Source organism: Arvicanthis niloticus, chromosome 6 (genome assembly GCF_011762505.2).
Source record: "Arvicanthis niloticus isolate mArvNil1 chromosome 6, mArvNil1.pat.X, whole genome shotgun sequence".
Lineage (NCBI taxonomy): Eukaryota > Metazoa > Chordata > Mammalia > Rodentia > Muridae > Arvicanthis > Arvicanthis niloticus.
Genome location: NC_047663.1, coordinates 102,630,326 through 102,652,465, shown reverse-complemented (window position 1 = coordinate 102,652,465; position 22,140 = coordinate 102,630,326). Strand labels below are relative to the sequence as shown.

The following is a 22,140-nucleotide window of genomic DNA, read 5'->3' as shown; positions in this document are numbered from 1 at the left end:
GGTGTTTGGGCACTGCCTCCTGAACCATGTGTGGTGTGAGCTCGTTTCTGTCACCGGTACAGGCAGTTAAAGCTTACATACTGGCTCAAATGGCTTCTTGTTTTCCTTATGGCCACATCTGGATAAGGTCCACCAGACGTGCACTGTACAGCTAAAGAGCCAGCCTGCAGTCAGAACAACCCCACTACATGTTTTTCTCAGCTGAAGCATTCTTATATAAATGGCACCTTCCAAGAACAGGTATATGACACCTGCCACCACCCCCAGGCAGAAGACATGGGTTTACATGTCAGATCTGTCCTCAGGCTCCTAGAGATGAACTGTCACTTAGAACCAGAACAGAGAGTGAGGTATTCAAGGCACATAGCCTATACTAATGTCATTAATCTTTAAATACGTATTTTTATGTCTGTGTGCCTTTGCGAGTTTATGTGCACATGTGCAGGTCCCCAAGGAAATCAGAGGGCATAGGATCTCCTGGAACCGAAGTTACAGACAGTTGTGATCTGCCTGATGCTGGTACTGGAAACTGAACCTGAGTCTGCTTTGAGAGTAGGATGTGCTCTCAATAGCCCTGCATGTGCATCTAAGAGAACAGGGAACAGAACAGGAGGCCACCCTGCTGGTTTTTATGATGTAAACACAGTGCTAGCCAGACCAACCCTGCCCCCATACCCACACCATGCCTTCCAAAACTGTAGCCCACAGTAGCTGCATAGCAGCTCAGGGGTGACTGCAGTATTCACTCTAAGGCAACACTGTGAGACACACTTTGTACCTGGAGTTGGAGGCTGCTTACTGGGAGTTGCACTGAAGTAACATTTGAACCCTGGATGGACACCGGTAACAGCAGCTGAGTTGTCTGTGCGGTCAGTAAGGTCTGAGGCTGAGCAACAAGAGCAGGTGGCTGTCCCTGGGAACTCAGGTAGAACTGTGAGACAACATTCTGTTGCTCTGCTTGGACCATGGGGACCTCCTGCTTGACGACCACAGCCTTTTTGGCAACAAGAGTCTGGCTACCTGTGGAGATGGGCTGGCCTACAGCGTGGCCAGGCACTGGGATGGGCTGCTGGGGGCTGGAGCAGTCAGGGAGTGAGGCTTCATCCTTGATGGAGGACCCAACACTGGCATGTTTCAGATCTGATGTACTAAAGGGATGTGGGGAGACACTAGGCTGAGTGTCTGGTGGTCGCTGCTGCCCACGTTTTTCCACCTCAAGCTGCATCTTGAGGACCTCCACAAGCTTCTGTTCTTGTTCCAGTTTCCTCTTCAGCTCTTCAATCTGCTTCTCCTTCTCCTGAAGCTTGCGGTCCTTCTCAGCAGCATCCAGTTCTAGGGTTGACAGGGTGCTACTGGTGGGGCTCAGGTTGTCCTCATGGTTAGCCACCCTCAGGGGAGATGAACACAAAAACTGGGAAGGTGACATCATGGTCATGATCTCTGTGAAGGTGTCTGTCATGTTTGTATCATCAGTACTGAGACTGGACTGCTCGGAGGGTGATGGCGAGATGGGCAGAGGAGAATGGGCATTTTCAACATGGGATGGATGGACACTGCTTGACCCAGAAGGTGGCAAGTCTGCCTTGAAAGTGGACATAGAGCTAGTTACAGCATTATGCAGTGTTGTGACTGGCAGTGCCACTGTGACCTCTGGGTTACTACCGGTGACAATAGCTGCTGATGACACTGCCACAATACTGCCAGTGGCAAGGTTACTACTGGTCACTTCCTGGTAGGGTTTCAGGCGTTCAATGAGGTCTGGTTTAGTTCCTGACACTGGTAGACCCCTCAGTTTGAGTTCTGTCTTCAGCTCTGACACCTGGAGGCAAAAGCAGATCAGGTGTTCAGTTTTATGGTCTCCCACACATAAATACCAGAACACACCTCCGTTGCCCACAGGGGATGCTGACACTCCCAGGAGATGTCTGGACCTGACACATAAACAGACTTCCTCCATTTGTACACACTGTAACGACTTATGTCTACAGAGGAGGCGCAGACGCCTGTGGGCAGTAACTAGAAACAGGCGCTATTGTGGCACTGCCAGTCATAACACTGCTACAGAGAAGTGGTCTCTTCTCATGATGTTCACCTAAGCCACATGGTCGGTAATGAGCAGGAGTACCAGTTATCTGAGATCTAACACCTAGGGGAATAAAAGAACAGTTCCATGAAGGGTTTCAGTGTGTTGCTGAAGTTGTTCATCTACACACAACTGGACATAGGACAGGAAAACCTGGCCGTCGGCTCATGTGCACAGAGGGCACTCGGGGGTGAAGGGCTGGAGGTAGAGTCCTCACCTTTAAGTCATCCAAGCTAGAGGGCAGTGGTCCTGGCCTCCTCGCCGGCACGCTTGTGCTACTGCTGTTGTTCTTGTCAGTTCTTCAAGAAAAAAAGAAATCAGAACTTACAACAAGCTTGGTCTAGGTTTGGGTCTATCAACAATCTGTCAGCTTACAAGGACAAGCGATCATGGATACAGACAGGGAAACTCAGTATTATGGAAATGTCAAATGCATCCTACACCAGTCAATCCCTAGAGGCTGCATCTGTTTGTGTGGTGGACATTTATAAGGCCACTCTACGATTATCGCAGAAAGGGCAAAGGACTGGGATCAGCTCAGGTGCCCTTGCAAAGAAAGCCGCAAGGGCTGCGCTAGTTGTGCATGCTGCCCGCGTGCTGCCCTTTAGCAGCTACCACAGTCACTGCACCACCTTTCATCACTTCCTGATGTCATGCAGTTAAAGCCCTAGTCTTAGAAATGAAGTTCTCCGAGGTTTGGGTGAAATGATGAGAGTCTTATGTCTCATCTTGGAGTTGTAAGAACAAATTCGTGTGCTTTGTTTTACTGCTATTCAATATTGTTGGCACAGGGAACATTCCTGGGTATTTTTTAATCAACCTTGCCATGGAGTTTGAATAACAGCTTTACTGTGCTTTATTATCTGATGTCCCACCCCTAGGCTACCTTTTACTTCCTGTGTAGTTATTTTGTTTTCTGGAGAATATACAGTTAGGTATTAGTCATGGGGCTAGACAGACAGTGCAGTTGGTAAAGTGCCATGCAAACTTGAGGGCCTGTATCTGGATCCCCACATACGTAAAGCTGGGCACAGAGGTCTGAGTTTGTAATCTCAGCATTGGGAAGGTGGAGACAGAAGCGTCCCTGGGCTTGCTGGCCAGGCTCACAGGCTACTGATTAGTGGGCTTTAGGTTCAGCGAAAGACACAATCTTGACAAATAAGGTAAAGAGTGAGAAAGTATCCATCTGATACTGACTCTGATATCCACAGGTATGTACACACACAAATGCTTTATGTTACATTTGGTTGAGATTCTATGCCTATGATTCACTGTAACTTATTTCTGTTATTTTATTTTTATTTATTATTTTTTTATTTATTGCATTTATATGAACACACTGTAACTGTCTTTAGACACACCAGAAGAGGGTACTGGATCCCATTACAGGTGGTCGTGAGCCACCATGTGGTTGCTGGGAACTCAGGACCTCTGGAAGAGCCATCTTTCCAGCCCCTTCTGTTATTTTAAAAGCTGAATTCTCTTTTCACCCAAATCATAGATTAGGGTCCTGAGATTCTGAGTCCTGAAGTGGGCTTGTGTCTTGTTTTTGAGATAGGGTCTTGTGGTATGGCCTAGGCTAGTCCTGAACGTGTAGCCTACAACCTTCCCTTTCTTCATGCTGGGACTGTGCAGTGCTGACCAGACCTGGCTGTATCTCTGTTTGGTTGTGATGGGTCTCTGGTAAAGATTAACAGTGTATTGGAAAACAAATCCCTCATTTTTCAGATCTAGGAACTGGCCAGAACTTGAGTTTAGTTTTGCTGTGGTTAAAATGTCACAGGACATTAGATGGCTCTTTCTCTTCCTGGGGTAGGCGGTCTGGCTGTGGGAGTGGATGATGCTTATGGAGGGGAACTGAAGCCTCAGGGAATGCCAGGGTATGTGGAGTCTGAAGTTCTATGCCTTAGATACCCTCTTCCCAGGTAAAGGGGTAAGCTGTTTTATTCTTATTTGGGGGCTGCAGAGTGGGTTCAGCACTTAAGAGCACTTCTTGTTCTTGTCAAGACTTGGGTTTCATTTTCAGCCCTACATGGCAGTTCACAACTGCCTGTCACTGTCCTGGGGGATCCAATGCCCTTTGTGACCTCCTCAGGCATCAGGTATGCACATGGTTCACAGACACATGCAGGTAGAAACCTCATACACATAAAACAGTAAATATTAAAAACTGTTAGAAGTTTTATTTTATGTGCATGGATACTGTGCCTGCATGTGTGTCAGTTCACTTTTACAAGGATAATTCCCAGGCAGACATCACAGAAAAATCATTTTTGAGGAATTTCCAGTTTCAGTTTCCTCACTGGGAATAGAATAAAAAGGAGCGATCTCACTAACCTTTCAGGGCAATGGGGACATGAACTGTAAGCATGCTGTGGGTCATGCTTGGAGCCACAGTTGCCACTGTTGTGACACTGGAATGCTGCCCAGGGCTTAGACAGAGGTAAAACGCAGTGACAGCTGCTTGTGGCCCGTCCCAACTCTCTGTGGACTTCCTGCATCCCTTGTAACAGCTCACGTGGGGCATGCTTGCTCTTAAATAATAACACGTTACAGAAATGCTTTTCCATCTCCATATTCTGATGTTTTAAGCACGAGCTTCACAATATGGCTGAAATTACCAAATGATTTAGTCTTCATCATAATATTTTTATCTTAGGAGAAGTAAACTGATAGTCATTCCCCTATGGAAGCTATTATTTTATAACAGCATCTTTTAGTGGGTTTCCTTGAAAAGTGGCCTGGACCTACAGACAGGGTCAGTGGGGGTCTTACTGAACAGTTCACTCAGAGTATTTTTCTAATGACAAGCTTTCTGTCTTTTCCTAGTCTCCTTTACAGAGCTGGGTAAGTGGGAAGTGAAAGATAGGGTTTTCTATTCAGAAAAAACATTGAGATAAATACTTAAAACATTTTTCGGTCAGTAAGTCGAGGGTACAAACTTTCCTGCTTTGGGCCTAAGGCCAGATTTCAAGCTGTGTAGATGTTATCCTTCTCAGGTCCTGGGCATGCAGACTGCTCCCTGCATATCAGCTCTGACCCGTCCTGTCACTACCTTGTCATGGCCCCTTTGCCCCTGAACATTTCCAGGCTTTTTCACTATCAGCATCCAACTGTTGTCTTTAGTGACTCAGTCTTCTTGCCCAGGTCCCACTGTCGAAGACACTGCACACTCTGCCACATGGAATAGAGTCTACTGCAGACGGCTCTCCCTCTCGCCGCCTTTCACCTGCCTCATGAACTAAGTATGGTCCCCACCAGGCGGCTGTCTCAGCATCATTGCACACCCTTCCTCTTTCCCTGTTTGGAAAAGCCTTCCGTGTGGAATTTTCCACAAACCGTTCCCTTGCTCCTGCCTTTCTGCCCTTGCTTCTTCCATGCAGGTGGGTATGCATCCTAAGGGTTTTCTCACAGCAGTTGATACTGATGGGTCCTGAGTAGTTGTGAGAGGCTCAGAGACTACTGGAGGGCAAATGCTAGACTAGATGGCAGGCCACATTCACTGTGGGATTTTAGATACTGTGTGGTAAGCATGGACCATAGCCAAGTGAGGGTGGTCCCTGAGCAGAGTACTTGGCCACACCCAAACTTCTGTAACTTGGGATCCTCCCAAAGCGGGGGTGCAAGTCATGCCGGGACAAATCCTCGAGCACAGGCTTACTTGATGGGTGCGGGCAGGATGGTCTGGTAGTTGTAGTGTTGTTGCTGCTGCTGCTGCTGCTGCTGGCTCAGGATCTGCAGCTGTAGGAAGAGCTGCTGCTGCTGGAGCAGGCGGGCGTAGTTGGAGTCCATCTGTGGCTCCCTCTTCTCCCCTTTCTGGTTGGGTGGGATGTACTGGTGATACTTAAGCTTCTTCACTCGGGGTTTCGGATCTTTGCATTTTTTGCTACGGTGTTTGTCATTTGGATTCTTGGGATGGCTTTGCTAAGTTTTGAGGAAATAATAAAAAAGAGAACATTTTAAGACATGTCAGAGTAACCTGGAATGAATCTGCTTGTTGATCAGTGTTAAAAGTGCAAAGGAGCTTTTATATATTTGACAGTGTAGGAAATGTCTGTTCCTGATATAATTACGGTAGTACCCTTGCTTAAAGCAAGAGTCTCAAACTTACTGCTAAATAAACCCATCTATTCATGGAAAAAAAAAAGACAGAGAGAGATGGAGAGACAGACAGAGAGAGAGGGAGAGGGAGAGGGGGAGGGGAAGGGAGAGGGGGAGGGAGAGGGGGAGGGAGAGGGGGAGGGGAGGGGAGGGGGAGAGAGAGAGAGAGGGAGAGAGAGAGAGAGAGAGAGAGAGAGAGAGAGAGAGAGAGAGAGAGAGAATATGAATGTGTGTGTGTCTGTCCAGGAGAGTGAAACATACATGATAGCATGCGTCTTAGTGATTCCCAAGTAAGACAGAAGTGTGCCTTAGATTGGCCTTGGCAAGGAATACATGAAATACATTTCAGGAACCACTGACCTGGGCCTGTAATTCCAGCACTGAGAAAGTAGGAACAGGAGGATCAGAAGTGAGGCCAGTCTACATAAGACTCTATCTTAAAACAAAGAACCATAAAGACAGTTGTAGACGTAGTTTGATTTAAAGATTTTCATTCTACATTGCTCCCTTGACTCAGCCAAGATGCTTGGTCTGGCACCGCCAATACAAATAACAGACATCTACTCTGGGCTTCCTTTATAGAGATGCAAAGATACTTCTGTATACTATCTCCTAGAGAAGAGCAGGTTGTACACTGCATGTATAATAAGGAAATAATTATATCACTATTACAGTGTGATATTAAAAGAATACAGCTATGAGCACATGCCTTTAATCCCAGCACTCAGGAGGCAGAAGCAGTTGAAGCTCTGTGAGTTCAAGGCCAGCCTGGTCCTGGAGCGAGTTCTAGGACAGGCAGGGCTACAGAGTGAAACCCTGTCAGAAAAGCCAAATACTACAACCAACCAACCAACCAACCAACCAGCCAACCAAAACCACCACCATCAACAACAAGTGCAAACAAATAAAAATACAGCTATGGAAAAATAAATAAATGCTTCCTTCTAGTAAGAATAAGATAGACTACATAAGTAGTTTTAAGGAAAATAAAGAATTCAAAATACTAACACTATAACACTAATTCAAAATACCACACTATAACAGTGTGGAGGTTTGGTCTGCTGCTACGTACTGTAATACTAAATTGTATACCAGAAGTTTACATACGCTTTGGTTGTGCAAACCTTCTTCCTTGATTCAAAACCATTGGTTAAATAAACTTGGCTACAGCTAATTACTGGAGGGATTTGGGTTTGGAGTGACCTGGTTAGGGGAGACGGTCTTGAGAAGAGAAGGAGGAGGAAGAATGAGGGGAGGAGGAAGCCGCCAAGAGGGGACGTGCATACAGCCAGAAGAAATAGCAAGTGTCTGGGGTCCACTGATGGAGAGGTAACCAAGCCAGCAGTTAGAAAAGCAGAATAGGGGTGACCCCCCCCAGTAATTGACAGGGCTAAATAAAATAACCATATTGTGAGTCTCACTCATTTGTAAGCTAGTCAGGGGTGGTGAGAGCACAGTCTTGCCCTAGCTTATGACTGAAAAGGCAACTTTTCTCTGACTTGTTCTTTTCAGTTTCAAAATCATCAGACCATTCTCTGCCTTTTGGTATTCATACTATATCTTCATCTGAAAACAAAAAACAATAAAAACAAAGTTCGTTTGGATTGTCCTATTCTGGTCTATTTTTGTTTTATCTTATTATTCTTTAGATGCCTGTTTGTTTTCTAATGAGAGACAGAAAGAGTGTAGGGAGGAAAGATGGGAGAATCTTTGAAGAGTTGGGAGAGGGTTAACTTTGATCAGAATATACTGTTTGAAAAAACATCTATTTTCAATAAAAGAAAGAAAAAAACCACAACCAGACAAAGAACAAAATGAAACAAAACAGTGGGCTGGGGAGGTGGTTCAGCTGTAAGAGTACTGGCTGCTCTCGCAGAATACCTGGGTTTGGGGCACTCACATAGTACACATAAAGACAAATACTCATACAAATACAAAATAATGAAAAAAAAAAAACCCAGGCAAAAAGAGGATATCATTCCTAAGCTGCTTTAGTCATAGACAACTAACTAGATCTGAATAAGCTACATGTACATGGTCATAACCAAAGCAGATCTAGAGCAGACACTGAGGCTGTTGACACACTTGGGCACATCCTTCCTGCTGAATGCCAGTGTAAAGTGTGTGCTCACTGGGAAGGTGCCTTCCTCTCCCTGCACAGACTACATGTCACGAGAGAATGGTTCTCTGGCACGACTTTTATAGCAGGGTTACAAACAGCTAGTAGAAACAGGTTACTGACTGACTCACAAGAGCTCAGTGTGCATCTTTTCCATAAATCTGCGCTTGGAACATCACACAGTGCACTTGAAGCTGGTGACTCTGGTGGGGGTGGGTACTTGCCTTTCAGTCTGCTGAATTTATTACACACCCTCCAGCATGGCACTCAAGCCTCCCTGAAGGAGTCCTTAATACAGCCCTCCCTCTGCCTTCTCAGGCATCCTTGGTGTTTCTTCCTTAGAGTTAAAGCCCTTCCTAAAAGGAGATACTAGGGAAGCAGAGGAGGAGAGAGGTGACAAGGACAGGCTGGCATCCTGGCTCTTCTTGTGCCATTAAGGGATACAGGGTGGTGGAGGAGATACTGCAACATATGCTAAGTAGCATCATTGTTGATATTCCTGGTTCCAGTACTAAGCTGGGGAAAGACGTCCTGGAGTTAGAGTCCCACTGCCTCAGAGAGCCTTGGTAGGAGGGTGGGAAAGAAGACTATACTTATCTGAAAGGCAAGCCTTTGCCCTATAACTGAGTGCTGTCTGACCATCAGGGCAGAAAAAGGCTGGAGTAGAACCTGGGAGATTGGACCTTTCTGGCCACACTGCTTCTTAACTTATTTGAGGTCTCTTCAAGATGGTAAGGTTAGCTAACAATAATATCCTATATAGTTCACGAGCTCTGAGACGTACACTGCCAATTTTAGAAGAGTCATCTATGAAATGATTAAACTATTCCTGGCTCTCCTACCACTTTAAGAACTTTTAAAATGTACTATATAGTCAAGGTTTTTTTTTTTTCTTCCTTTGAGCTTTATTCTAACTGAATTATTTCAACGAAGTGCACTTTGGGGAACAGTGCCATGAACTGGGCTTATCTGAGATCACACCAAGCTGCTTCTGGCCAAAATGGCTAACCCAAAAACCTCTCCAGAGCTTCTGAGCAGCATATACTATCATCTGGATACCACAGAGCTTCTTCACTTTGTGCATAAGTTATTCCCAAAGCTGGCTGTCACAAAAGACACCTATGTAAGGCTGTTCCTCCAGTGCTGTGCTGAATCAAGTTATCTGATGTGCTTAGCTGGGCAGGGCTGCCGAGGGAAGGGTTCCTGAAGCGTACCTCATAGCACAGCACTTCAGACAAGCCAAGCTCTGTATCGTCTCTGTTACCATGAAGACAGGTCATGTGTTGACCCAGCCTAGCAAGCATTACAGTTTAGTTTTCAAGGTTTGACTTAGAAAGTAGGTGAGAGATCAAGACACATGCCCCTTTAGTGTCCCTAGTCTTGAGACAGAGTCACCGAGTGGAGTCCTGGGTACCCACCTTCACCAGTGTCGGGCCAGACTTCGTTGAGGACACAGTGCTTGTGGGGAGGACAGGAGCTGTAGTCCTTGTGGGAGGCTGGTCCGCAGTAAGAGGGGTTTTCAAGAATTCAGGAACTGCTGGGGACACTGAGGTAAACTGTTGGGAAAGGCAGAAAAGACAAGCCAGGACATCAGTGACTTTAGAGGACTGTGATAATAAAATGCCCCAGTACAAAGTGCTCAGTCTCAAACTGTATTTATATAAACAACAGAAATGGACTCAGCAGCTTGGTTTTATGTTTGGACACACCTACACACACATATACATATGTGTAACAATGATAAAGCATAAGAGGCTATCAATTTGAGAGTGGGGGACATGTGAGGGGGAGCCCTGGAAGGGGCTCAAAGGAGGAAAGGAAGAGGTAAGTGATGTAATTCTATCTTAATTAAAAATGTATAAAAACTTACTAATATAAAAATAAGTCTACAAAAATGAAACAAAGAAAAATATACTATTGTGCCTAGGATCTTGATGAAGCAGTTTATTTACCACTTACCTCTGTAGTAATGGATAGCTGAAACTAAGTAAGTTAGACTGATATATGATAGTGTTTTTAGTTTTTTTCCCCTCAAAAATATGGTCAGAAACATCCTTTTTTCCAACACTTTGGAAAAAAAATGCAAGACTCATAAAAACACTCAAAACAATACAGGGCATTTCTAAAGTTTTCTTGATAGACAGGTCATGCTAACCCTGGCTCATTCACATGTAGGGTTTGGCCTCTCAGAGAATGGACACGCCCTGGCCCCCAGCAGCTGGCAGCATCTCAGTGAAGGTTTATGTCATCCCCAGGGCCTTCAGTGTGCTACACACCTCAGACTTCTGCTTCGGAGTTGTTGCTAACTGACGCTCATCCCTGTGTCTTTCAAAAGAGAAGCTGAATAATGTATTCCCAGGAGACTGCCTCATTGCATCCTGGAGATTCTTTTACAGATGCTGGGCTTTGCCCTCACTTGAGCTGGAGTCAGGTGGAAGTCAGAGAAGCTGCAGAAGGTCTCACTCTTCTCACTAGTACTTCACTCCACATATGTCATCACCAGTGTCACCCCTGTGTGTCAGTGTCATGTGCTGTGGCCTTGACTTCAGGACCAATGACCCTGCTCTGCCCTTCCAGTTCCTTAAACAACCCTCAAATGCATTATAGCAACAATCAAAATCAGTTCTCTTGTGCAAGTATTTAAAATAGTAAACTAAACCTGGAGTGCTATTAGCAACAAGAACTATGAAACCCTGTGTGTATAAGCAATAAACATTTGTTTAATGGATGAATGGCACTGCTGAGGCTTTTCCTCAGAAGTTGCCTTCAAGCCCAGCTGCGGCTGTATGAGTGAGAGCAGGACTGCACACATGCACACATGACTGCACAAGTCCACACTCTCTCCTTAAGGCCGGCTCCTACTAGTCATTTCAGCTTGTGATTATTAACGCTGAGACACTGTAAGGGACTCTGTAAAGATAGCCGTGGTTAGTTTTATTTCATCCCGAAATGGCAGTTAGGGACCCACCCTGTGTTTTTCAACACTAAGATGTCTGGCTCCCTGACAAACCTGTGGCCAGCCAAGTAAAAGGTGGCACTTCCTTATGGGACATGGCCTTATTATGTTAATGGTTATTATCTAGAAAGAAGTAGTATCTCTGGGTGGTCTCACAGGGAGCACAGTCTTTGGCTCTTGTATAACTGGTATATGAAGCAGAATCAAATGTTTAAATTTTGAATTACACATTTATGTTCTTATATTCTGTCTGGTGCGCAGACAGGCAGTATTTGAGAACAGTGTTACTAACTTAAAGGTTCATCAGAGCATGGGGATACTTGTGAGGATGTCTTCTGGCCTGCATCCCTAGGCTGTGTGCCTCCTTTAGCCTCTTTTTTATCTAGAAAAATTGTAAGGCTAACTCCACCAAAATACAGTGGTTGTTCACTGTACCCAATGAGAAGATAAACAAGCTGAAGGGAGAGATCCAAAAGTCGCCCAGGCATTCTGTCAGGTTTCGTAGCATGTCTTCTGAAGGTCCCAAAATATCCTCCCCAAGTGGCACCTAGATCATGTCTAGGTGTTAGGTTCCAATTAGGTAAACTTTCCAAAGCACCCAGGTGCCAGGGTTCTGAGATATCCATGTTCTAAAAGGGCTGAAAATATGCAGGTCACAAAGGACACTTTCTCTGCTATATAGTTAACTGAGCAATATGTCATCACCTTAGAAAGAATGCTAGGTGAGTGTCTAAACTGACACCAAAACCTGCATTCATTTTGTGACTCTCTAACTTTAATGACTCAGACTTATTTTCCTAAAGAAGAAACAGAAGTTGGAGACTTGACTTCGCATCCCACAGGGTGACTGTTTCCACCACAGGGTGTAGGGTCATGATTGCTAGAACCTTTACTTTCATCCTAACACCACCAAGGAAATCACCAGGGGCTGGGGACTGGCTCAGCTGGTGGACTGCTTGCCATGGAAGCATTAGGACCTGAGTTTGGAACCATAGTATTCATGAAAAAAAAAAAAAAAAAAAAAAAAAAAGCAAGGTCTGACAGTATGTATCTGTAATTCCAGCACTGGAAAGGAAGGGAGGAGGATCCTTGGAGTTCCTTGGTTAGCCAGCCTCACCAAGTAAGTGAGCTGAGGTTCAGTGAGTGACCTTATCTCAGGAAATAAGAGGGAAGTGATTTGAGGAAGACCCTAATGTTAATCTCTAGCTCTCTTTCTCTTTCTCACATACACATACACGTATACGCATGCATATACACACACACAAACACACACATACAGACACACACACACGTGTGCACACACACTCACATGAGCATATACAACATATGCAATACCAAACATCAACTTCTGGCTTCTACATACGTGTGCATACACACCAACATGTACATACATTATCTAAAGGAAAATGTAAGAAAAATATTAAATATTGAATATTTTGAAAGTAAGTTCAAAAAAGAGATTTTTAACCTTAAAACTAACTTTTTTCTTACCAGAAATTGCTACAAGAAAGTTTTGTCACTGTGGAGAAGATGAGAGCTGGAGTGAATCAGCTCTCAGTCCCCTCACGATGTACGCTCTGGCTGCCTCCTGAGCACTGCTGTCTGTCAGGAAGGCCCAGGGGCTGCTCTTTGGAAAGCTCTTCCCTTCTTAGGTCGGAGCTAGTCAATCTCTGATAAGCATGCTTTAATTCAGGCTGCAGAAGAGGCCTTGCTGAAGATTGCAACATGCAAACTGCGATTGTTCTTTGACTACTGTTTATATATTCCAATTCCCACACATCAAATAAACAATGAGTGAACTGAATACAAACCCAAACCCACACAGGTTTTGTATGTTGAATACAGCAAGTAAAATTCTCGTTTGGTGAAAAGTGTGACACGTACAACCTTTTACTTGTTTCTATAGTATACACTTGTAAGCCTAAGCCCTGGATTTTGCTGTTGTTGTTGGGTTTTTTTTTTTTGGTTTTTCAAGACAGGGTTTCTCTGTGTAGCCCTGGCTGACCTGGAACTAGACCAGGCTGTCCTCGAACTCAGAAATCCACCTGCCTCTGCCTCCCAAGTGCTGGGATTAAAGGCGGGCGCCACCACCGCCCGGCCTTGATTTTGTTTTGAGAGAAGGAAGTAATGTTTACTATCCTACATCTGGAATCTTTACATTATTTTGTTTTACTGTCAACAACCTTGCATGACGTACACTTCACTTTTAGACCACGTAGGAAAATATTAGAAGTACACAAAGACACCAGCACAAGCTTTGGGGGTCTTGGGCCAGTGCTTCCTTTATACATGTAGCCAAGGAGAGTGTGGGTACATGTATACAGTGCTACTTAAAAAGTGTGTGTGTGTTAAAATATAAACAAAAAGTGAGGCTGGAGAGACAGTTTGGTGGTTAAGAGCACAAACAGTTCTTGCAGAGGATCTGAGTTTGGTTCTCAGTACCAAACTGGGTGGCTTATAACTGCCTGCAACTAGGTCTAGAGGGGCAGTATCCCCAACAGATATACATACAAAAATCAGTAAGACTAAGCCAGAGGCACCCTTGATGTCTCCTCTACCCTTCTATGAGCCCCCTTCTCTTCCCATAGCAACTACTGTCTATCTGCTGTCTATGAATTCAATGATTGACACAGTTCATGTCTGTCCCTTTGTGACTGGCTCATTTCTTTAGTATGTGCAGGTTCATTCACACTGAGGTTGGTGAAGAACTCCTTCCTTTCTAAGGGCAGCTTTTGTTTTTGCATTCAGACACTGTGCACACTAGGGCTTCTTTTTCTGTTTGCCATGAGATGCTGTCCTCAGGAATAGGCATGAATGCTTGGTATGTATGCTATAGAGAATATATGTGTTCTAATTCTTTGTTTCAACTTTTTGGTTATTTGTTTTTAAGACAGGGTCTTATTATAAAGCCCAGGTCAGCTTGCAAAGTACTGGATTATAGGTGTGTACCACAACATCCCACTTCCTGCTTTCAACTCAGAAACAGAACTTCTGGGTTACTGGTTAAGTTCTATATTAAACATTATTTACTTAATTTTTCTGTGTAAGGGTCTGGAGGATGGAGGTAATATTCAGGAGTCAGATCATTTACTCTATTAAGCAGGTTACTGGGACTGAACTTAACATTACCAGACGTGGCGGCAAATACCTTTACTCACTTGAGCCATCTCACTGGCCCAGTAAAACTGTGTACATATTTTAAAAGATGTATTTATTTTATATATGTGAGTACACTGTTGCTGTCTTCAGACACACCAGAAAAGGGCATTGGATCCCATTACAGATGGTTGTGAGCCACTAAGTGGTTGCTGGGAATTGAACTCAGGACCTCTGTTAGAGCAGCCAGTGCTCTTAACCACTGAGCCATTTCTCTAGCCCATAAAATTGTATTTTTAAGACACCATTTTCTACAGTTACTATGTAATTACACATTACCATTGTAATAATGTGCAAGAATTCTAATTTCTCTACATACTCTCCAGAACTTGTTTTCTGGGTGTGTGATAAACATTTTGTGGGTTTATGTTCGCTTTAATGATTATTTTATGCTATGTATGTTGTTTATGTAACAGTTATAATACATCAAAGGCCATCATATCTTATTGGCCCCTTTCATTCTACCTTATTTAGCGTTTCTATTGCTGTGCCAAAACACCACAGCCAAACCAATTTAGGGAGGAAAGGGTTTATTTGGCCCACACATCTATATTGTTCATTACTGAAAGGAGTCAGAACAGAACAGCAAGAGCTGATGTGGAGGTCAGGGGGGATGCTGTTTATGAGCTTGCTTCATCTGGCTTGCTCAGCCTGCTTCCTTATAGAACCTGCCCAGGGATGGCCCCACCCACAATGGACCAGGCCTTCTCTATCAATTATTAATTAAGAAGACACTCTACATGCTTGCTTCTATAGTTTGGTCTTATGAAAGTGTTTTCTTAATTGAGGGTTCCTCCTCTCAGATGACTTTAGCTTATGTCGAGCTGACATATCTTCTTTGGAGAAATGACGCTCAAGTCTTGCACCTGATTTTGAATAGTGTTTTTTTGTAGGTGTCCTTCGTGTATATCAGAGATAATTCTTCTTCAAATACTTTCTCTCATTCTGTGGGTTGGCTTTATTTATTTATTATTATTTTACTTTTTGTGGGTTGGCTTTTTATTCCACTAAGATTCTTTGTTCAACCCTTCTTAATTTTGATGAGACCTAATTATCTATCTTTACTCTTGTTGCCTAGGTCTTGTGTTCAAGAAAACAGGGCAAATAAGGCTGAGATGACACTCCTGTGCTGTCTTCTAAGCCTGTCCCAGTATCGCAGCTCACATGCAGGTCTTCCTGCATGCAGGTCTTCCCGCTGAGTCTTGCATTAATTTTCTATAGGACTGTGAGGAAACACACACATGCAGATTCACTCTCCTAATTATGGACACACTGCTGCCTCCGTAAGGCCGTATTTCTTGGTGATCTTGGTGTCTTTGTCAAGGAGTACATCATCATATACACGAGGACTCTTTCTCTAGGCTCTTACTTCAGTGTGTTCTGATAGATTCCACTTGGCTGTGTGCCTGTTTTTATGTTAGCACCATATATTTTGATTTCTATGGCTTCATAATAAGTTTTAAAACCAATGCATTATATAATGATACATATGAAATACATATGAATACATACGAAATTGTCAAAAGAAGAATTTAATTAATTAATAAGTTAAAAAATACAGAACGAGTGAGGCTGACAATATTGTATTCTTTTAAGTTCATGATAGTTTTGGTTTTCAGGGCCCCTTACACCAGGTTATTTCAGTAGAAATCATTGCTGGGATTTGCGAGGGCTTGCAATGAATCTGTGAAATGGTTTAGGTCATGTTGATGTCTTAACAAAAGCCTTCTATGAATACATGGTGTCTTTTCATGCTCAGCTGACATTTCAGTAGTGATAACCTGACTCTCTTCTCTCTTTCTACATACTTTCTCAATGCATTGTCTTTGGTTACTGTGACAATTATGCACAACATTGAGAGCTATTCATAACATCAGCTCCAGTCACATATAGAGATGTTGCTTTATGGCATTCCCATGTCTGCCAGGTAACCTGAAGGCATCAATCCTCTTGTCTTGTCTTCTTGAATGTGAGAGTACAGAGGTGTATACCCATCCCCAGATCTCTTCTATACTAGTAAGAGCACATACTGTTGTAAACCATATAGTCATTACCATAGATTTATAATTTAAATTCTGCGTAAAAACAGAGTTATAAACAAGGTTGTAATAGTTTTTATTTGTCTATATATTATTGAATTAATTAGCTTGCTAATTAGTACTATGAAAAATTGCCTGAGATAATCAACCTAGTTAAGGGAAAAGTTTATTTAGCTTGTGGTTTCACAGTTCTTATTACTTTGGCACAAGTCCATCCTAGTGGAAGTGTATGGAGGAGACAGCTGGAAGCAGGGGAGAAATTGAAAAGGGCAAAAGACTCAGAAAACTGCCCATCAAAGCAGCTGGCCAACAAAGTTCTTTCTCGAAGTACCAGGCTTTGTGAATTCACACAAGTCTCACCAGACCAGGCTTACGGTGAGCATTGTGGTGTTTTAAATAACAGATGATTAATTAAATGGCTTAAGAAACTCCTAAGAGTCTGCAGATGAAAGAGAGCAGGTAAACTCTTTGCACCCACATGTGGAAACTGATTTTCTACAATTTCCCACTCTTCATGAGTTGCCTAAACATAAAACAAGTTGTGCTCCATTTGTAGTATGTGATCTTTGGGTATAAAATGAGTTCTGAAGCTTTGAAAAATACCTAGTTAGTTTGTGCTCTGTGTTAACCTATGGTTTCAATGACTATGCTGCTTTAGGCTGATGGTAAGGCAGAAGGATGGTGGTGAAAGGAGGAGAGGCTGGGGGAGCCATGCTCTGTGTCCTTCTTATAGCTGTTAAGTTGTGAGATGCTCTTCACAGGCTCCCAATGCTTAGTTCCAAATTGGGGGTAGTAGTTTAGAAGGTACTAGAACCTTTAAGAGACATAGACTTACTGAAAAAGTGGGTTACTGGGGGTGGGCACTAGGTTTTCTAGTTAGGTACACTTTCTAGTCACTGTTTTCCAGACTGCAGATACAATGTGAAGAGCTGACATGTCTGTCCTGCCATGATAGACTACAAGGCAAAACAAGGACTTTCTTTAAGTTGCTTTTTTGCCAGGTACTTGCTCACAGCCATGAGAAACGGAACTAATAAAAGAAATTAAGAAACCTGGATAAATACAATAAAATTAAAAAGTTGTCAAAATAAAAGTTATCAATTCTAGGTGATATAAAAATCCCTGAAAAAAAAAAAAAATCCCTGACTTGACTGATACAAGGCTTGCCTATGAACTTAATTTAAAAAATGAACACAGAACAGAACCCTGGTAGTGTTACTTACAGTCCTACTTCAGGCTTCCTGTTTTCAGGTAACAGGCAGCTTGGCTGCCAGGGTCATGCAGTATATAAATAGAGTCTAAGCATTCTCCGATTCCTTACTTACACATTTAACACAGGGAGTTTCTGACAGACACACACACAGGCTAGAAACTGCCTGAGAGGTGATGCTGCAGTGGAGCCATCCTTCCCTGCCCATGGAGTTGTTTTCATTCCCCAAAGCAGGTCTTTTGCCACTGGCCTAGCTGCTGGGAACAGGGAGTGGGGACCAACTTGGTGGAGTAGGTACATCCAGTGCTGCAGACACACTGAAAGCATCTCAGGATCAGTGCCTTAGTTAAGGAGTGAGCTGAAGCTTAGTGTACACTCTTCCGGCAACATGCAATCTGTATGTATTCTTTGAGAAATACTACCATTCATATTTTTCCTCAAAGGGCTCTGTAATGTCAGCCTCTTGTTAAAATTTCTCACATAAACTTGGATAGGAACCAAGTTTCATGAGCAAAATAAAAGTCTGGCAGTGACAGAGAGGACAGAATCTCTTTTGCCTGCAGAGACTCTGTGGCACACACATTTCTTGTTGCTGTGACCAAACACCTACCTAGAATTCCAAGGGAGGAAGGGTTATTCTGGCTCACAGCTTTGACGTACAGTCCATCATGGGTGGAGAAGGCATGGTAGCAGGAGGCTGCATGTACACATCTGGTAGCAGCAGAGATAAAGACTGAGCTCGCCTGGCTTCCTCCTATCTTTGGATTTGTTCAGTGGGTCCACCCCCTGGAGCAGGACCACCCTGGTGTCCTCTCCTCAGTTAAGCCTCTCTGGGGAACACCCTCAGCAGACACATTCTTGCTCATATCTCCTACCTGACTACAAATCTCATCAAATTAGTATTAAGGATCAACCATCACAGACTCAAAAAACACATTCAGAGAACTGAGATGGTAATTCTGTCACTTAAGTTATAGCCATGTGAATAGCTGTCTCACAACTTGACCTATTCAGAGAGAAGCAAAAAAGTAACCCAAGTGACTAAGTAAAATGTTTCCCTACAGTTTATTTACTTACATTCTTGACATTCTTTTTAGGCCTATTTTTAAAGTCTTAGCCAGGGTGAAGCAAGTATGTGAGAGCACAGTAGAGCAGGCCTCCCTTCTTCATCTGCTCAGACCTCAGTGTGTGCTGCTCCATAACCCTCAGTTTTCCTCAGGCCGTAGTCCAGAAATACTGGGGGCCACAGACAGAAGCTGTGAGCTTGGACAGAAGATCTGGGCTGTAACCATCCATACCATCTCTGATGGGACCACTTTTAAATATAAGAATACAAATGTCTATAGAGTTTCCAGTCAGTCATTTAGAGAGCTTAGTTAAGTAAGCCTTTACTGAAAACCTTTGGGAAATGGGTGCATGCATGCATATAACACACAGACTAAGTTCCTTCACACATACATGCACTAAGTTGTCTGCCCTCCATATATACACAAAGTTGCCAGCTCTCAACTCTACTTGGTCTACCCTTCAGAGTCAAGAGTTCTTTATTCCCATTGAAGACAACACACAAGTAGAATATATATTTTGTACTACAGTTCTAAGTGTAATGAAGAAATAATGCTTCAAGACAACTTCCCAACAAGAGTATGTTCACAAGACCAGGACAGAAGAAAATGCATTTTCAGTCTCTGAGGTCTTCACATCCTGTCCACTCAGGTTGTCCTTACACCAACACCCACTTCAATATCTGGCAATTTAGCCAAAGAAACAATCAGGTAAGTGCCAAAAAATATAATCAGCAAGTGGAAGTGAAGACAATGGCATCTTACTATAACTGCAAAAGTGAAGACCAGGAGCCGGCCACAGTGCCTGACCACATGGACTGCTTAACTGGACAATGGAGCAGTTCATCTCTACTACAACAAGGCCTTTGTTTTCAAGACATGGTTTCTCTGCATGGCCCAGCCACAACATGGCTAGAACTATGGATATTATACTAAGTGAAATAAACCAGTCACAAAAAGACACATTGTCTAATCCCACTTTTAAGAGCTACCTAAAGCTGGGCAGTGGTGGTGCATACCTTTAATGCCAGCACTTGGGAGGCAGAGGCAGGTGGATTTCTGAGTTCGAGACCAGCCTGGTCTACAGAGTGAGTTCCAGGAAAACCCCGGGCTATACAGAGAAACCCTGTCTTGAAAAACAAAAACAAAACAAAAAAAAACCAAACTAAACCAAACCAACCAACCAACCAAACAAACAAAAAGAGCTACCTAAAGAGTCAAACTCATAGAAACAGGTAGTAGGACAGGCTCCTGGCAGCTGGACAGACAAGAGTGAAGGAGGTGTCAAAGGTTATGGCATTTCATATTAGGTGAAGAGGCCATGGAGATCAGTTGCAAGACAGTGCAAATATATTTGACCCTTTAAAAATGGTTCAGATGTGGGTAAGATTCTGTACAGAGCCTTACCAACCTAAGACAGAAATGCATTGCCTTTGATAATGCATATTCCATGATGGGTAAGGAAGGCATTCTTATCAGAATGACCTAAGACAGGCTCAGTCTTGTTAAAGAAATAAAAAAGGGGGAGAGGTGGAGAGCCTTTGAGGCTGCTTGTCAAGAAGCTGACATGGGCCAAGGACAAGGAAAAGGGCTGCTTGATAGGAATATGACATTGGCCAAGGACAAGGAAGTAGGCTTCAAGCAGGAATCTGACATTAGACTAGAACAAAGAAGTAATTTCAGGTTGGAGTCTAAATCATAAGCTACAACAAAGAAGTAATCTCAGGCAGGAATCTAAATATTAGGCCAGAACAAAGAAGTAATTTCAGACAGGATTCTAAATTTTAGAGTAGAACAAGGAAGCAGGTTTCAGACATGAAAATGACCTTGGGCTAGGATATGGAAGTAGGCTTAGATACTTTCGTCATCCTGATAAGCCCTTAGAAACAGTGATTACAAAGTGTTTGCGTAACTGGGTTTAATGCCTTGCTTTTTCTTTGACTATTTGTGTTCATTGTATTGCTTGTTCCTTGATCATTTGCATCTACTATATTGCTAGACCCTCAACCTAGAACGGGTCTTATTACATGCATGTAATCAAAATGGTATAAAAGCATAAAGGAAGAGGCAGTATAGGATATGGGGTTCTAGGGAGGGGAAATGGGGAAAGGGGATGACATCTGTACTGTAAATAAATAAAATATCCAATAAAAAATGGTTCAGATGATAGAAAAAAGGTTAACTATATTATATTATGTTTGTCAAAGTTTTAAGAAAATATGGTGGTTTGAATAAAAATGGCCCCTATAGGCTCTTAGATTTGAATGTTTGGGTACCAGGGAGTAGCACTATTAGGAGGTGTGGCCTTGTTGGAGGAGGTGTGTCACTGGGAGTGGGCTTTGAGGTCTTAGATGCTCCAGCCATAGTGAGTGTAGCAGTCTTTTCCTGCTACCTGAAAATCAACATGTAGAACTCTCAGCTCCTCCAGCACCAGGCCTGCCTGGATGCTATCATGCTTCCCGCCATGAGGATAATGGACTAAACCTCTAAAACTGTAAGCCAGTCCCAATTAAATGTTTTCCTTTATAAGAATTGCTGCAATCATGGTGTCTCTTCACACCGCTAAGATCAGAATAATGTGTGTGTATGTAAATCAGAACTATTAAGTGAGAACCAGCTGTGAATTTTTAGTGTTTGGCTCGCAAGTAGAAAGTGTCAGTGTGTGTGTATGTATGTGTGTGTATATATATATTTAGTGAAAATATTGTTTTAACATAGTCTGTAAGAATGTTAGGAAAGTCTTACCTGGGCTGGAGTGCTTGCAGTCACAGGAGGTGGCGAGGCACTGACTTTTGGCTCACTGGGGGATGCAGCTGAGCCCTGAGACTCCTGGCTCGCTGGCTGGTCTGGAGACAAAGCATCACTGCTATCTTCATCAAAGGAGAACTCACCATGAGTGTGAGGATAGTCCTCCTTCACTACGCCTGCAGAGAAAACCACAGGTAACTCAGGGGGCTCCAGAACCCTGAGGCTGACAAGGAAGGGAGGGTTTAAGAAGATGGTTTAAAGCTGGGCTCTCCCGGGGAAGCCACCTTGCTATAGACATGGAGGCTCTTCCTAATGGGAGTCACAACGCTGCTGTCATGTTCTCTTTGGGGTTTGATGTCCTTTCAGTCAGATCAAACCTTTGGATCCAGCTACCTTGCTTTTGCTCTGTGTGCTGCTGGGGACGGCCCAGGGCACTGCATGTGCTAGCCAAGAGGCCAGAACACCAGCACCACTCTAGCCCTGCCTGAAGGGGAGGGTTCTTGACACAGCAGGAGAATATCACAGCAGGGGGGTGATCTAGGATGCTGGGCACACAGCCTCCTTTTCAAAATATAAGCATCAGGGCAAATATGGAAAAGAAAAGAACCTACTCTCAACAGAGTAATATTTAAGAGATACACAGACTTTATTTTTTTAAACCCTG

General features: G+C 43.5%; 1 protein-coding gene across 8 annotated transcripts in view; it reads right to left on the bottom strand.

Annotated features, from left to right (window-relative positions):
• The window catches only part of Mrtfb (myocardin related transcription factor B), a 159,525-nt gene that overhangs the window by 14,590 nt on the left and 122,795 nt on the right, over positions 1–22,140 (bottom strand). For all 8 annotated transcript variants that reach the window (XM_076937453.1, XM_076937449.1, XM_076937448.1 and 5 more), the window contains 5 exons: positions 21,474–21,652; positions 9,722–9,859; positions 5,745–6,007; positions 2,301–2,382; positions 779–1,819 (listed from right to left, as the gene is read on the bottom strand). In XM_076937453.1, coding sequence (XP_076793568.1) covers positions 779–1,819; positions 2,301–2,382; positions 5,745–6,007; positions 9,722–9,859; positions 21,474–21,652 — 1,703 coding nt within the window. The remainder of the gene's footprint in view (positions 1–778; positions 1,820–2,300; positions 2,383–5,744; positions 6,008–9,721; positions 9,860–21,473; positions 21,653–22,140) is intronic.